This window comes from Anopheles coluzzii, chromosome 2, assembly GCF_943734685.1.
Source record: "Anopheles coluzzii chromosome 2, AcolN3, whole genome shotgun sequence".
Classification (NCBI taxonomy): Eukaryota; Metazoa; Arthropoda; class Insecta; order Diptera; family Culicidae; genus Anopheles; species Anopheles coluzzii.
Window position 1 is genome coordinate 110,849,158 of NC_064670.1, and position 17,372 is coordinate 110,866,529.

Consider the following 17,372-nt stretch of genomic DNA (forward strand, 5'->3'; position numbering starts at 1 on the left):
ATAAGAGGTCGCAATTATGTGATCCTATTTTTATGCTCATTTCGTTTGCCACGTTTAGCTAATTGGCAAGAGTCATTGTAAGGGAATGAGCGTCTTTTTTTAATTATTTCTAGGAAGTGGTTGACATTTCTATGTCGTAGTGGAAGTAGAAAAACTATGGAACATATTTTTCTTCTTAAATTAATAATTAACTTTGTTCTGATTTTAAACAAAACAATGTGGATGATACTTATGCATAAAGGAAAATATTATTTTGATTGCAAAATTTCTAGATCCCACACAGTCTTAACCATCTGCCTGGAAGCAAATTATCTCCAATATCAACCGAAAAACACCGTGTGCATGATACACAATTTTGAACATTACTAGTTGATTTGATCTGACATTGAGCTACGACTAGCAAAAGACGACTCCTGAACCAAGACCATTTTAGAAAATAATACCGAACTCTTTATGGTTATTTAACTGAATTTTAAATCATACAGTTTCTGCTTTTTAGGTCCTGAACCCATAACTGTCCCAAACCCATCATATTCCTAACTGAACCTAACTCCATTTTTGGATCCCGTAGAGGTCCTGGAACTGATCCTGAATTAACTGATAATAGTGCCTAGAATTGATCTTGAACTCATTAATATGAAAGTCTCTACAAATATAAACAGAAATAAAATGAAAAAAAAATAAATAAATGAAAAATCCTGAATTCATATCGGTTCTGGAAACTGATCTCCAACCCATGGCATTCTTGGAACTGATTCCGAACGCACAACGATCCTAGAAGTGATCCTGAATTTCCTGAAATTAGTGTCTGGAATTGATCTTTAACTCCTAACGGTCTTGAAGCTTATCCCGAACTAAAAACGATTTTAGAACTTATCCTGAATCGATATTTGTTCTAGAGTACCTGTAGCGCAGTCTCAGTCATCGAATGGATCGCAAACCATACAAGGTTCCGGTCCAGGAACCAACGGTGTTAATTTGATTCAGCATATGAGCCAATTAAATATTGAAAAGTTTAAAATATAATCTAGTTTACCTTACATCTTATCTGTATTTCAAACCATAACAATACATCAACGTATTCTCATAAAAAGAAGAGAGTAAATGTACTTTTCAGAGCTTCCACGTGAATAGCTTAACAACGACTATAAACGGAGTATTACAAAACTCAATTATGGTACAGAATTCATTTTCAAAAAGAGTAAAACAGATTTTCATTGACAAACCAAACTTTTTCCTTCAAATTACCTTAAATTACCCAAGAAGAAGAAAGAAGAGCACGTTTCTCTGTATTAGGCGGCACGCGGAATAATCTATCCTGTTATGGACACACTAATCAGTCATAGTTAGTCACAGTTCATTAATAGTTTGGGCGTAGACATCGACAGACCACGATTCTATGCGTCAGAGTAGAATATACATAAATACATAAGGACAGAACAAGTCCTTTGATTAGCCTAGTAATGTGTTGGTAGGCGCCCCTCACTGATATAAAGTCAGACAAAAGCTGCAGAGTTGCGAAAATCAGAGCAATCTGCTTACGACAGGTCATTTAAACAATTTCTCCCATCAACTTTCCCCACCTACCTTCCAATGATTTCAGATCGTCCAAACTAGACACGGACGACTCGGTGTTGATGTATCCCGGCGACGACGACACCGTATCGTACGGCGATCCGACACTGCACGTCGAGGAAACCTCGCCTACATTGACGTTACTGCTGCTGCTGCTGCTGCTGCTGCTGCCACCTGCCGTACTGATGGTCTGTGACACCAGCTGCGCCGGACTTGCAGTGCCGGCCAGGAGCGTCGTAGTAGTCGAGGATGCAATCGGTGAGCTGACCGCAGTGGGAGAGAGAGCGAAAGACAAAACCGGAGATTAAAATTAGCGCCACCGATTGGAAATGCAATAAGAAAAACCGGGGGAAAATGAAGGATGCAGAAACAGAAATACACACACACACACACACGTACACCAGGACCGGCAGGCGAAAAGCATAAAATGTCACACCCTTGCTCTCCCATTGCCTTCTTAATCGAACTGACCCCGTGGCCACTCGCAGCGCTGCTGGGGTTCGTCCGCCGCACGGCACAGCAGAAACAAAGAAATCGTTGACCTATTTTCAGCTGATCAAACCAGTGCAAAACGGGAAATGACTTTTAGCAGGAGAGCGAGGAATGAACGAAAAACAGAAGCAATACAACAAAAAAGGGGGTCAGCCCCGGTGAGAATGCATGGCTGGGCGCGCTACTGTGTCAAGATAGAACACCTTCGCACACCGTATACCTTTCGGAGTGGTTGGAGTTGCTGCTGGAGAACGGCGAATGTTGTTCCATCTGGTCCGCGTCCCGGCAGCTCCCGGGAAACATTTTCGTGCTGGTAGCTGCGGCAAAAAAAAGCTCACATTTCGATACACTTCCGGGTGTGGTTGCACCTGATTGCACCAGGGGAAACAGTTTTTATTATCTAATCACAGGCACACTGGACCCGCTGCATTACTTGTTCACTGGTGGTTGTCACTGGTGCAACTCTGCAGCACACAAAAACACTCTACGCACCAATCCCGCCCGAAAGAGCAGAAGTAAATCACACCGGAGCGACGGCGAGCGACACACCAACACACACACGTCACAGCAGGCGGCCGGGACACGACGAAATGGGCCTGTCGTCGCAGCCAAAACACTTGACATCCTTTTCCGCGTTCCTTTCGAGTGGGTTTGCGCTACCTTAGTGGGTCGCGGTGCTCACCAACACACAGCAGCACCACACAGCGCAAATGGCAGGACACTTGGACCCCCGGTATGGTAGCGACCGGATTTTCTTACCGGTGCACTAGAAACTGCACTTTCCACTGTCGGTACCTTTGGGGCAGCACACGGGTTGGCACGGCCATTGCACCGTTCCAAAGCCTACTGCTGCGTGAAAGACGGCAAGCAGCGCGCTGCACTGGTGCTGCATTTACACACGCCCACGTTGTTCCCGTTTATTTGCTGTTTTTGTGGAGTTTCGCTTCGCTCTTTCGCAGTTACGTTTCGTCCTTTGGGGAGCTGTCGCGCTCCGTGCAAGTATCCTCTCGGAGTTGCTCTCGCACGTAAAGGGCTCCACACAGAGAGCCCAATACAAACATATGCACAGATGAGAGGAAAGAGAGAGAGTGCGAGCATCAACAGTGCCCACTTTGATCAATTTTTAGTGCCAAAGCAAGCAGGAAGTGTACCAAGCGAAATGTTACTGCAGGTCATGGACACACTGCCTTACTTTGTGCACAATCGCCGTAAAGAGGGAGATAGAGAGATGTAGAGAGACAGAAAGAGAATGAGCGCTTCGACTGCACAATTTTGAACACTGCATTTTTCGGGGAAAAGGTGTTGCATTTGGAGAAATGGTCGAAATAAATGGTATTTTAATGCTTAAGGACTAAACTAAGGAAAAATACTGTATTTTACTACTTAGAACTCTAAGTAAATTGAGTAAGATAATATTTTGGGTATAATTTGTGATAAATTATAAAAAAAGAGCTTTAAAGAGCTCTGGCAAAAACCCATGACGTTGGTTAAAATGTGTTTTTCTTCTTTTATTACTGGTATAAAAATACATCCATTAATATGCTAAGTAACTACAACGCATACAGTTAAGAGTGTTTAGTTGGAGAGTTATTTCGCGTCGCACAGACGGACGACACAACGAGTACAACATTTAAAAACAGAAAAAGAACACCGTTTTGATTTTGAAATTGCGTTCAAATCCCCGTTTTGTGCTTTCGGTACTGTTTTTTTTGCACGGGGTTGGGGTCAGAAGGTTAAACGTTTACGAGGGTCAAAAACAGAGACAAAAAAACCGTTCGGCTACACACACCGAGCTAATACTTTCACTCCCTTTGCTACTCGTTTGCTGCTAGATTAATCGTTAAGGCACCGTTTTGGAGAGCTGCAAACATGAATCGGACACTGAGTAAACTGGAAGTGTTACAAAATTGACCAGTTAAAAAGGCCGAACGAACGGTAAGGCTTTTGCAAAACCTTCCCTCGCTCGCATTTTGGCATTTCGGGACAGAACAGTTAGTGAACCGCGTAAGGTGAAAAAATAAATACTTCCTCCGGGTTCTTGTTGTTGCGTGCCGCTAGCAAGGCACTTCTTCGAGAAGGCACACACACACAGAAGATTGAAAGGCACCACACACAAACACCCCGGTTTAGCGTTTCATCTTGTCGAGAATCGGTATGATCATGTCGAACGTCGGGCGCTTGCCCGGATCCTCGTTCATGCAGATTTTGATCAGCTTCGCCAGATGGGGCGAGGTGCCGGGCGGGATCGTGACCCGCAGGCCCTCGGTCGCGATCCGCATGCCCGCCTCCATCGGCGTCAGGTCGGCGAACGGGATTTCGCGCGTCGCCAGCTCCCAGATGCAGATCGCGAAGCTCCACATGTCGCACGCCTCCCAGTTCCGCTCGGTGCGCTTCTTCTGCAACATTTCGGGGCTCATCCAGGCGGGCTGGTAGACGCGGCCGCGCTCCTGGAACGAAAACTTAGCGTCCGCCATATTGATACGGGCGGTCAGGTCATCGTCGATCTGCAACAAAGAGGGAAAAATTAAAATCAACTCTTAAAACTGCTTTCTTTCCCCTTAAACCACAAACACACACACATACCATCACGTGGAAGCTGTTGAGATGATACTCCGGGATGATGCGCTCGAGCGAGTGCAGGTACGCCATGCCGCGCGCAATGTCGAGCGCGAACCGCACGGCCTGCGCCGTATCGACCACAATGCCGGCCGTACCGTGCAGCAGATCGTACAGCGAGCCGCGCGGCATGTACTGGCTGATGACGATCAGGTTAGAGGGTGCGTTGCACGCGCCCAGCACGGGCAGAATGTTCGGATGGGAGAAGATGCGCAGCTTCGGGAACTCCTCGTTGAAATCGCGCGCCACCCGCGCGGTACACTCGCGGATCGCCAGTATCTTCGCAATGATTTCGTTGTTCTGCCAGCGGCCACGCCACGTCTCGCCGCCGGGCGTTATCGCCACCTTGTTGTGGAGCGTCAACTCCTGGATGTTGATGCCCTTGAACCGGGACAGCGTGGCATCGCGCGACCGGGTCTTCATGCCCGACCAGCTCTGATCCTTGAAGCTGATCTTCTTCAGCTCCTGGCCACTTTCCACCGCCAGATTGTGCAAGCTGTCGTAAAGGAGGACGTAAAAGTTGTTAATGTATTATTAAGGAATGTTTCTGGCTCAAGAGAGACAGTTACTCACCGTGTAGCGAGCAACGCTTTCGCCTTATCCAACGGCGTGTCACCGTCCTTGTTGGCTAGCGAAATCAGTGCACCATTATTGACCAGCTCCTCCGCGATGGCCTGGTAGCCCCAGAAGCAAGCGTAGTGCAGCGGCGTATTGCCATGCTCGTTTGCCGCATTCACATCCGAGCGGTGGCGTATAAGCTGCAATAATGGAACAAAACAGTTGTTAAAAAAAAAAAAACGCTTCTCTGTTACGTTTTGGCTCGCTATTCCATTACCATCTGCACGATATCGTAGTGGCCGTGGGCAGAGGCCAGATGAAGCGGTATATCGTCACCCATGTTGGTCGCGTTTACCCGTGCGCCACGATGTAGCAACATCTCCACCAGCTTGCTATGGCCTTCCTTCGCGCACCAATGCAGTGGGCTAAAGCCATGATCATCCCTGCAAAAGATGAAGAAAAAAAGACATAACAGGACATTAGTCATGATTGCTAAAAATATTCAAACGTTTCTCAACGCTTCTAAAACGGTGCCCGTCCCCCAAAAATGAACACAAACAAACGTGCGCGTAGGTTCATTTCATTCATACTCGCCTCCCCCGCCTACTGCTGCTACTGGGCGAATGAACCATTCCCCTCCGCGACTTCCATCTGCTTCGTTTCTTCTTTTTGCTTCTTCCACCCTTCGTAAACACGACATGACGTCATGCTTATAAACTTCAAACTATTATTGTATCAATTGAACTGGGTTTTCACTAGTTTCATGAACTATCTTTTGCTTGCAAATTAAGAGGAAAATATTCTAAAATGCTTTAAATATTGCTCATCAACCTGTTGCAAATTTTCTTCCGTTTATGGGTAAATCTCACACACACACGCTTCGCTCCCCTGCAGTGACAGCTCTGGCACTGCGAAACATCGGGAAAACTTACCCCAAATTCATATCATGCTCGGTATCGTCCAGCCAGAGCCGCACCTGGATCGAGTTTCCCTCGCGGCACCAGTGGAAAATATCCTCCATTTTCCGAGTTTTCCTGCTTCGACGGGGAAAGGCAGCAGCAGATGGTTGCTTTTCAGGGAACTCCCACACGCACACAACGGGGTCAGCTTGTTTCGGATGCGGTTTTTTGCCCTTTCCGTCGCTTGAAACGTACGAAAAACGGAGTGTGGGGCAACTTTACCGTCTTACAGCGCGTTTACCGATAGTTTTCGGTTGTTTTTCACTGTTTAGTGGCACATATTTGTGCGTTTTTGGCTCACTTGCTTGGAATTCGTGTGCGTGTGTTGTTTTTTTTTTCGTCGTCGTTTCGTCAACACACTGGGAGACCGCACATGTCTATTTTGGACAGCAAAAGTGACATTTGAGGAAGTTAAATTTCACGAAAGCAGTTAAATATTTGTGGAAATGAAATTAAAGACTGTTTCGTGAGGATTGTTATGACTGCGATATATTTGCACAATTTTCAACTTGTTTTAAACACTTGGAAATATGGAATGTAAAGAAAAAACAAAATTCGCCGCCTTCAAACTCAACGAAGCTTTTTGACGTTTGAAGTAGGGTCCATTCATGACGTCACCGTTATTTATAAACAAACCAGTGCTGTTTTGTGTACGGTTTTGGGTACGTACGTTTCCCTCCCAAAATCTACCGTAGATATCGTGATACGATTGATGAACTAACTATCGCAAGGTTAATAATCGTTTATAAAATGATTGTTCCCCAAAATTAGCTTCAAGACGGTCGTTATGTGTGACGCTCCGCTAGCCTAAATTCCCGCGCCTTCGCCAGTGGAGCAGAAGAAGCACCGAACTTCCGCGCAGTCGCAGACAGACCATTCCCTCGACAGCTCCAGCAGCACGTCGCAGCAGCATAACAGCGTTTGAAGGCATTAATCTGAGCAGAAGCGTGCAGTGAAAAGCATGTCCGAGCAAATGGAGCAAGTAGGGCTACCGCCCGGTTGGGATTGTAAATACGATTCCAGAACAGGTCGCTAGTAAGTAAACTCCGTTTTGCCTTTGGGATGGTTTTTCTTTAATCAAATCGCCAGCCAACGCAAGTGTGTGCCCGCTACATAGAACGCGCGTTGGAAAAATTGTGCCAGGGAAAATCCAACATGGCGATAAGGAAACCATCCTGGACCGTGTGTGTGTGTCTGTGTATGGGAGTGCGTTTGGTTGCATAACTTAACTAATTTCCCACACACCCTCCACTGTGCTTAACTGTGTCATTTCGTGCAGCTACTACGTGAACCTGTTCACCAAAACGACGCAATGGGAGGATCCGCGGGCCAGGATCCGTCAGCTGCAAACTGGAGCACCACTTCACATCTCGAACGATAGCATTTCCATGCAGGTAAGTGTGTGGGTGTATGTGTGACGAGGAGGGGAGGGGCCGAATATGTGTCACCATGCTTCCCGTGTGCGTGCGTCAACGACGATCCTTGGCGAAACAACTGAAGCCCAAGCAATGAATGTGCGAATCCAAGCAGGCTGGAGGGCGTGCTCACGACAAGAGCCCTGCCTCAAGAGGGCATTCGGGGGAAAAGGAAGCTATAGGAATTAGTTAATGAGAAGTAGGCCGGGGAAAGAACGAAAGACAGAGACAGAGTCGTGCAAACATACATGTTCCCTCGTGTAAATGTATCTTGTTGCAACTTTAATCATCCTTTCTTAGTGGCTAGTCCATCGGTTTGGTGTAAGGTTCTGATGTACAACTGTCCTAACTATACTTTCAAATCGTTATTTGCCTCTATCTCTTTCTCTCTCTCGTTTTATGCGCTATCTTGTGTATCCTGTGTATCCTGTCTGTATTTGACTGTCCTGTCCGTATCATCCCGCCCGTCTGTGTACATTCTGTAAACTGTTGTGTCCTTCCTACCACCGGAAATATAACATCGTATACACTCATGCTGCCACCATCATCGTAAAACCGTAGCCAGTGCATGGTTCTCCCTATCATGTGTACCCCGCCAGTAACTCGTTCTATCCAGCCCAGGCCGCCTTCCAGAATCCACCCTCCGGTGTGCCGAGCCTTAATGCTAGCCCCAACCTTGCCCAAAGATTGCAACAGCAGCAGCAGCAGCAACACATCGTAAGTATCCTCTTGCCTTTCCCATTTTTCTCGTACGCTTCCAGTCGCTGTCCTGTAGGCTAATCAATTACGCATATCCTGGTGCTAAAAGGCATCCGGCAAAACCAACAAACACAACACAACACCACCTGTGCCCAGCACCGGTCACACAGTAATTTAATTATCCTTTTTCTGTCCCTTTCTTCCGACTACCGAACCACCACCACACAGGAAATGTCACCGATGGTACGGTCCAGCCCGCGGATGGGGCTCGGCCGCCAGGGCATGGTCGAGACGACGTTCACCACGAACGTGACGGCGGCCGAAACCGATCTCACGGTCGCTAAAATTAACTCCATGTTTCCCACCGTGCCGGAAACCCACATCCGGATGCTGCTGAAGAAGTGAGTATTTGGGGCGAGGCGGTAGGGGGTCCCTCCATCATCACCACCACCACCGCCGCTACATCCATACATACACACAAACACAATACACTGATAAGTACACGTCGTTTAGAGCACTTAGTGGTGGGAACTCGGAATCGGACCGACCCGATTCCGATTCCGATTCCGTGTTCGGATTCAATGCCGAAACCGATTCCGATGCTAGAATCGATTCCGATTCCGGAGCCAATTCTGGAGTTTCGGAGTGAATCCGCGATTTGTTCTGGAGTGGAATCGATCCTAGGAACGAGCGATTCCGATTCCGGAGTTGACTCCGGAGCCGATTCCGGAGCCGATTTTGGAGTTCACTCCGGAGCCGATTCCGCAGTTGAAACTGGAATAGATTCCAGAATCGGAACAGGTTTTGGAATCAGTATCGGTTCTGGAATCGGAATCGATCTGGGAATCGCAAATTTGATCCGGTAACAGAATCATAATTGAATCCAGAAATGGAATTAGCTCCGGAATGAGAATCAGTTCTTGAATTGAAATAAGAAGTTTCGGAAGCGAAATCAGTCCGGGAATCTCCATGAGAATGGCTCGTTTACAAGTAAATTTTGATCTTTGCGGCTATCAATACGTAGCATCATTGGATCCAAACGTCTCTTCTTATGGAGATACCCAAATTGACTCCGATTTCGAAGCCGATTCCGATACCGGAATCGATTATGATTCCAGAATCAATTCCTGAGCTGATTCCGATTCCGGAGCCGATCCAGGAAACAATTCCGGAGCCGATCCAGGAACTGATTCCGGACCTACTATCCGGAATTGATTCAAGAAAACTTCGTAGCTAGCCGTAATCGATTCCAACAAAAACGTCATTTTTCCCATCACTAAAGAGCACGTCAGGTTCGTCATCAGTTTGTAATAACATTAAAATTTGTCGCAAGTGTTGTAACAGAACCGGTTCGAATGGGAACTTACACGGAGCTGAATCTATTTGCGTCAGCTTTTTTTGCATTTGCCAATTAAGAGTATTAACATTGTAAATGTTATTAACATACTTTAAGAAAATCTTAATATAAATTAATATAATGAAATAATGTAATAATATCTACAGCAATTAAAATGTGGAAAAAATAGAGAAGCTGAGGACAAACCAGCAATTGAATAGATAAGAACAGAACCAGGGCATATCCCTGCTTTAAACACACAACATCACAAATCACAGCTTTTTTGCCGCGCTGTGTGTGTTTGTGCTTTGCGCTGTTCGTGCAATGCTTTCCGTTGCTTTTGGTCACATCAAAGCACATCCTTGCTTTTTTTCATTACTGTCTATCTTTGCCCTGCTCACTGCGCTCTTTATCTAACTGTAACTGTGTGTGTGTGTGTGTGTGTGTCTGTCTGTGTGCCACGCAAGCTCTGTCACTCTTCTGTCCTTTTTTTCTTGATAGCTAAGCTTTTCTTTCTCCGCTTTTCTCGTTGTGTACGTAGCTCACGGCAGATTGTTGTATCCTTTTTCTTTCTTTTTACTTTTTTTGCCGTGCCGTGGTTTGTGTACCACGAGCACTCGCTCCCAGCTCCAGCTCCATTGATCTTTGGTTGTGTGTGGCCTCGAGGCACCCATTCATTGCAAAGCAAGGGAGAAAGCTGTTTGATCTTGGTGCTTGGTGGTTTTGGGAAGGGTTTTGCAGGGAAGGAGCTGCATCTTTTTTTAGCTCTCGCCCAGCCCACAATGGTCGCATAATATTGATCGAGCGAGATAGTAATATGTTTGTAGGAAATTTAACTACAATTCAAGTAGAATTAAGTGGAAAACGAGCTTCTGTCCACACACACACACACACTGTCACTTTCTTCGCTTTTCTGCCGTTCGCACACCGTTCGCTTCTTCGTTTTTGTACACTTGACACGATCTCTGTCCTTTTTCACTCTTGATCTTAATCGCACGCTAACGTTTGTTCTTCTTTCATATGTATCTCGTATCGAACGATTCTCTATCCTATCCAACATACCGCCCCAAACCCGCTCAAAACACTGAAATGAAAAACAAAAAAACACCAACCGCCCTATCTCCGCTTTCCACGCGTACCTTTGCCGCCGTACGTTCGTTTGCGCCTCCCGCCTATATGCTGCTGCTGCTGTGCTGTGCGCCCGTACAACAAAGGTACTACAACCGTGAGGCGGTCGTAATAAGCGCCTTGCAGGTGGAGAAGCATCCGCTAACGACGCCCGGCCCGTACTCGACGCCACCGCTCGGCCACCGGCCCTTCCACAACACGGCGATGGGCGTCGTGTCCGCGTTCCAGATGACGCCCGTGCTCGGCGGGCGCAGTGAGATGTCCAGCTCGCGCACCGGCAGCCCGGTACCGCGTCCGGCCAGCGGTGCCAGCGGCAGCTACGCCGGCGGATACGGATCGCCCCGGAACGGACCGGCGGACGGGTATCGCAGCTCGCCGAAGCCCCACTCGTCGCCGAAGATGAAGCTGAGGTTTCCGAATCTTTGGACGCACACTTCAAACGCATCCACTTGCACTTTAACTTTTTATCTCTATGTGTGTGTGTGCCTGCCTGTGTGTATGCTTTTCGCCATTGGGTTTTTTTTTGTTGTTTTCCGTTAGGACACACGCTTGTTTTACATTTGTTTAGCTGTGCTTGTGTTATTTGAAGTGTCGTCACTTTTACTGTTATATTATTTTGTTATTCCAGGTTTATATTGATTTGTCCTATTTCGCTCCAAACTGCATGCTGACTATGTTTTATCCTATATGAGCCTTTATTTTAATTACTTATTAGCTTGAAAGTTTATCCCTCGTTACTTTAGAATGCCTTCAAAACATCTCCTTTTGTTTTCAATTTGGTGACTAATACGAACTTTTCACCTTTCACCGCGCGCAGGTACATGAAGAGCATCTTCCCGAAGGCGGAGGAAACGCTCATCCTGGACGTGCTGGCCAATGCGGACAACAACGTGCAGACCGCTTCCCAGCAGCTGCTCAAGATGGGCTACGACAAGCGCGAGCAGCCCGTGCCGCAGCGCAGTTCCGCCTCCCGCAAGGGTACCGGCACGTCCCAAGCGACCGAGGACGACAAAAAGGAGGAGCTGAAAACACCGACACCGAAGCTCAAGTCGCCGGAGGAAAAGAAAAAAAGTAATGCGCCCCTGCAACAATGGTCGGAATAATGCAGTAAGTAATGGCACGATCTCTTTTCCTCTGTTTTAGTAAAAGCACGCCTGCAGACCAAGTACAAAGATACGCCGGAAAAGATCATACTGATGGCGCTGGAAAGCGTGGACTACTCGGAGGAGCGCGCCAAAAAGATACTGAACATTGTCATCCAGGAGGACAGGGACAAGAAGAAGAGCGTCAAGATCGAGACACCCCACAAGGCGGAGGAGGATAAGGAGAATGCACGCGCCAGTGCTGGGCCAAGGTAGGTTCGAATTGGGTGGATGAAAACAGGAACAAAAAACCCCCGCGAGAAGAACGCTGCCGCTAATGCAGTAGTGCTGCGAAGTGCTTCGTTAGTTTGTTTTTAGTACAACCCAAGCGATCGTGTATCGATCGTCCGCTAGAACTCTTTCCTTTGAAAAGCTTGTTTGAAAACTGCGGCGGCCAATGCAACTAAACTGTCGCGAGGGAAGAGAAAAGAGCATCATCAATAGCTTTTGTTCCGCACCCGAGCACCCTATGACACCGTGTGTGCCGCCCTGTGTTCGGTGTACATATCGTTAGTTTGTCGTTTGCAAGCAATCTGATCCCTCTAAATACCCTAAGCTCGTTCATCTGCATGCGTCTCTAGTGCGCGCTTTACTTTAGTGATGCTGCAGTACCACCATAGTTGCTTGTCAGAGTGCAAAACCTATAAGTGAAGGATTTTTAGAACAACTAGTTTGCTAGTGTGCTCCGGATCTCTCTCATCTCTCTGTTTACAAATGTGCTACAATGCTTCACTTCGCGCATAAACGCATCCTGTAGCCGCTCAACCTTTCACTCTCCTTCACTATTTCTCTCGCTCTCTCCTTTTCTCCGAGTTTCTCTCTATCTTCATTCTCGTTCTCGTGTTTTCTTTTCTTTTCATCCAACATTTCAAAAATTACACCACCCCTCTCGGCCCATTTAAAAAAAAATCTACGCAAAATAATGCAAATTGTTTGGTTTTCAAACACAACAAAATTAACAAAAAACAAACTGGAACCAACCACCATCAACAACAATCCTTCAAATGCGCGATCATTCTGAATGTTCTAAAAACGAAACAAAAAACAATTGCTATTAATTATCGTGTATCGTCACCAATCGATGATGCCCGTCGGAACCGGTGCACTTTCGCCTGCGTTTATCGTGCGTGTGTGTGTGTGTGTGCTTGTGTGTTTTCCGGCGGCACCCGACCACCACGTGTGTGACATCATCACCACCACCACGTACGATCATCATCATCATCATCATCACGTTCATGTTTGTTTCACGTGCATTCGTGCGTGTGTGTGTGCGTTTACTTGTATTTGTGTCTTCTATTGTGGTGCGTGTGTGTGGCCGCTATTGTTGCTTGTTGCAGTCGAAGCAATAGCACCGCTTCATCGCAGCCTCGCACACCGCTGCTGGCCAAACGGGCCCACGATGGTAGCGGCGTGGCTGTGGCCCCTTCCCAGGACCCGGGCAAGACGACGGTGGACGGCACTGTTAAAGCAACCGAACAACAGCAGGAAGGCGCGGCAGCAGAAGCTTCAACAACCATCGCAGCGAGCCTGGAAGCGGACCACTCGCCCGGTGCTAGTACGACGGAATCGTCCAGCAGCGACACTACACCGGATGACTCGTCGTCCCCGGACTCGTCACCGGCGACCAAGCTGCGAGACGGCGACGGTGTCCGGAGCGTTGGCAAGCAGAACCGCCCGAAAGCAAAAACCGATCACGCAAAGTATGCCCTTTTGATACCTTTCGATAGTGTGGCCCCCCACGCGCTACCGTTGTTTGTTTTACTTTCCCCTTTTTCTTACTCTATTTTTCTTCCGTGTGTGCGTGTGTGTTTTTTTTCCTATGAAATTTACTCTTTGTGTGTGTGCGTTTCTATGTTTGGTATGCTATTTGGTTTCTATTAAATTTTGTTGTTAATTGTACTAAACAAAAAGATCCCTGTGCACCAGGAGTGCATCGACACGGCAAGATCTCGTCGCGATCTTTTAAGGTTGCAATGCAATGGTTCTAACAAGTCCGTTCATCCGGTTGTTGAGTGTCGAAGAACATTCGGTGTGGTTTTCTTAATTGATTTCGTTCGATTTCACCATCGGCACAGGTTTTGCGTTGAAGGATGTTCCGTTTAAAGCTTGGTCGTGTTATTGAATAGACATAACGATAAGTAGGTACAAAATCCTCTAAAGTACTAATGCACTAATGTATGTACTAAAATCCTGGCTCAAAAGTCCTAATTGTTTTTTTGCTGTTTTTGTGAATTTTAGTAATTAAATAACAAAAAAAGCTTCTTATAGTACATTCTAATGGTATATCCTTAATTAAACGAATATAAAATCTCAGAATGAAACATATTAGAGATTTTAGTGAGTGAGTGAGACGACTAACTCTTCGAACGGAACACCCTTCATTATCGCACCCATAGTTTAAAGCTGTTATCAAATCTTTACCATTCAATCACCCCCCCAAAATATCCCTTATCCGTGTACGTTCGTAATGCACGTTATCTTCACTGATGCAAACCGCTATTGTATGTGAGTATTAGTAGATAGCATTCCTATTCACCCGAACCCCTCTATCAGAAGTGTGAAATATGATTTGAACGTTCACCATTTACTAAAATACATTGCACTGTACAGTTCATCACGCATTGGTTTGTTTTTAATTTGTTTGTTTAGTGTAGGAGTTAACCAATTAGTTCAAAGAGTAGGTCTGAGTTATAATATCATACGTACTATCATCGTAATATCATATACGTACTACTAGTAGTTCCATAGACGCATGCGAAATTTACTACACTAAGTGAGACTACTAACTCGTTTTTAGTACAGAAACGATAAACTCCTAATCGGTCTACTAGCATCACCGTGACACCACGATCATCTGTCATGCATTCTACTTTTCTTTCGCCACTTACCCGTTTCCATCCTTTCGCTCCATATTTGTGTGGGCTCTCTGTCTATCTGTCTGTCTGTCTCTCTCTCTCTCCCCCTCTTGCTCTGTCTCTTCGCTATCTCTATCACGTTCTCTGTTTCTCTTTGCTCCCACTGTCCTTGGCATTACATTTTCTGGTGTTCGTCCCATGCGGTGTAATGTTTAGGTATTCTATTTTTAGAACATCCTCCTCGGAAGACGAATCCAGCGAGCAGCAGCAGATGGGCACCGATGGCAAGCTGGACGGCAAGTCACCGCAGCTAGCGTCCCGCATCCCCACCAAGGGACCGAACATGAAGCTGTTCAAGGGTCCGAACGATGATTTGCTGCTGTAAGTTCTCGTACCCCAATTGTTCTACCTCCATTGTTTTTTTTTTAATAAACTCTTGATTCCTTTTTCTATTTCTGTTCCTCTCTTCACAGTACCGATTACGTCACCTGGAACGGTGCCAATCCCGATCTGGCCAAGGGCAGCCAAAAGAAATCGACCGGACCGGATCGTGCGATACGCACCGAGCGGACGTACAAACCGCACGGACCCAACGCCGAACTGTGCAAAGGGCCGGTTGGGTCGCTCGCCAAGGGCAGCATGTACACGCAGCTGATGAAGGATGTCAAGTGTAACTAGTCGTGGACGGCGTAAGACGTTACTCCCGCAGGAGGGGAGAAACGTCCACGCTGATGGTGGTACTGTGCTACACTACTTTCGTGCGATTTCCAAATCCATCCAGAAAATTAACCGTGTGATGTTTTGATAGATGTAAAATCGATGTAATTGGCACGTCCAGCACGTTTTTCTTTGGCATGCGTAGTGTTGTTGGAGAAATTCTCATTCGTAAGAGTTGTGACCACACCGGTTTTCGATGAAACATTAATAATACTTAGGACTGTAAAAGGGGGACGGGAGGGCGTAGAATTGGAAGTCGTGTAGAAGTGAATTGAAGGTGCCCATTGGTTGCGGTTTTTAGTTTGTAAGCCCCAACATTAATCGTCTATTTTCCATTTTTTATCAATTTACATTTCAACCCCTATATTCCAATAACCGGATACCAATGTTAGATGAATTAACCAAAAAGGGCCTATTTTTATATGAGTGACTTAAAACATTACCCAGTTTACATTATTCCTTATCGTACACTTCATCGATGATCGTGTACTAAACAAGATGGCACCGTTGGTGCACATGATCATTAATTTACCAACACAGAAAAAAACCCAAAATACCTTTACGTTGCCATAGAAATAGCATACCACGTGTTTGAATTGTTGCAGGGTTTCTGACTTAAAACAGCAGCTCGCACATTTCCAACGCGCAATCGACTTCATGTGACAATAGAGTCGGGATAGTGCGCTGAGCGCTTGCAAGCCAAAATTCTCGTTACAGTTTCTTAACCGACAAGAGAGAGCAGCCTAAATCATTCCAAAGACGCTAAAGAAACAGGTATAGTGTTGATGAACGGTAGAAGTATTTATAGTAAACACATTACACTTACAACGGCCGATATTTGCGGAAAGCATGATAAATGATATTTTGAAATTCGATTCATCTCACTACTACTACTACAAAACGATATGCACTACTTACTAGAGGGGTTGACTTCTTACCAAACTGGGGACTCGCACATTTGTTACTTGCAAAACGTACATGACTAATCACACATAATAGCGCAAATGGAGTGGAATAAGTTAGACGCAATGATATTTTTCTAGCAACAGTTTCAAAAACACATATACACAAGCATTCTAAAGCAAGAGCCGCATAGAGCCACAGCAAAATGAATTACCGATTATGATAAAATGTAGCAAAAAAGCCGCTAGAGTTCGAATATATTCTCAGATGCGTGTAGTTCTATTCGGAAGGGTGCGAGGCCGGATGTCTCGGTATGTGTTTGTTAATGGATTAATGAAGTTGTTGTTTGCATAGACTAAATTCCCCGCACGTTTCCGAAGACAAGCACCGAAAGGAAAGGCGTAGTAATGAGGAATGAGGCAATCTCACTTTTCAAGATAGCACGTTACTTTGTGCCTACATATGTATGCGATACATGATAGATCCTGTGTAAAATGGTAGAATGCTCGAATTAGCCCCGAAAATGTCAACACATCTTGCGGTAGGGTTAATTAATGTAAATTAAAAGCTTGCGGGTTTCTTATTATGCTGTTTAGGTTAACATAACAATTATGTACTTTTGATATTTTGGACGACAGTGCCGTAAATTCCACCAAAGATCAGAACAAGAATCTATGGTTTTCCTTAGAATTTAAGTTTGGGCCATATTTTATCTAGTTTTTAAAGTTTATCTATAATTATATTTGTTTGTTGATTTTTGTTTAACGGGGAACGAGTTTTAAATGGACGTTCAATAGATTTCTGTTCTGATTTCACTTATTTTTGTGTATCGTTTAGTTTGGAATTTGAGATACGAACAAATTGGTGACGTAAAAACAAAACCCCTGTGTACCTTACTGCAAACATTGTAACTGCAAAACCAATTCGTCCTTTTCCACGCAACCACTGCATGAGCGTGTTAATTAGCATTACCATAT

At 45.7% G+C, this 17,372-nt stretch overlaps 3 protein-coding genes across 5 annotated transcripts in view; 1 reads left to right on the plus strand and 2 right to left on the minus strand.

Moving 5' to 3' along the window:
• The window catches only part of LOC120952922 (ecdysone-induced protein 78C), a 33,448-nt gene extending 30,173 nt beyond the window's left edge, over positions 1-3,275 (minus strand). The window contains exons 1-2 of the mRNA XM_040372517.2: positions 2,288-3,275; positions 1,588-1,838 (exon numbers count right to left, since the gene is read on the minus strand). Coding sequence (XP_040228451.2) covers positions 1,588-1,838; positions 2,288-2,370 — 334 coding nt within the window. The 5' untranslated portion in view covers positions 2,371-3,275. The remainder of the gene's footprint in view (positions 1-1,587; positions 1,839-2,287) is intronic.
• Positions 3,276-3,550: 275 nt separating this feature from the next.
• Positions 3,551-6,565, minus strand: LOC120952924 (integrin-linked protein kinase). The gene is made up of 5 exons (XM_040372523.2): positions 6,174-6,565; positions 5,519-5,684; positions 5,257-5,441; positions 4,651-5,179; positions 3,551-4,571 (listed from the first exon to the last, which is right to left on the minus strand). The coding sequence occupies exons 1-5, from the start codon at positions 6,260-6,262 to the stop codon at positions 4,194-4,196; spliced, it is 1,347 nt and encodes a 448-aa protein (XP_040228457.1). The 5' UTR covers positions 6,263-6,565; the 3' UTR covers positions 3,551-4,193.
• Positions 6,566-6,841: 276 nt separating this feature from the next.
• Positions 6,842-17,210, plus strand: LOC120952921 (muscle M-line assembly protein unc-89). Of its 3 annotated transcripts, none has more exons than XM_040372511.2 (11): positions 6,842-6,862; positions 6,972-7,235; positions 7,480-7,594; positions 8,177-8,332; positions 8,543-8,715; positions 10,865-11,188; positions 11,596-11,849; positions 11,922-12,132; positions 13,258-13,620; positions 15,007-15,156; positions 15,249-17,210. In XM_040372511.2, the coding sequence occupies exons 2-11, from the start codon at positions 7,162-7,164 to the stop codon at positions 15,451-15,453; spliced, it is 2,025 nt and encodes a 674-aa protein (XP_040228445.2). In that variant the 5' UTR covers positions 6,842-6,862; positions 6,972-7,161; the 3' UTR covers positions 15,454-17,210. The 3 variants fall into 3 exon arrangements, with proteins under 3 accessions (XP_040228445.2, XP_040228447.2, XP_040228444.2); XM_040372510.2 differs by lacking the exon at positions 6,842-6,862 and adding an exon at positions 6,872-6,891 and having other exon boundaries at positions 14,992-15,156; XM_040372513.2 differs by lacking the exon at positions 10,865-11,188 and having other exon boundaries at positions 6,844-6,862; positions 14,992-15,156.
• Positions 17,211-17,372: the final 162 nt, after the last annotated feature.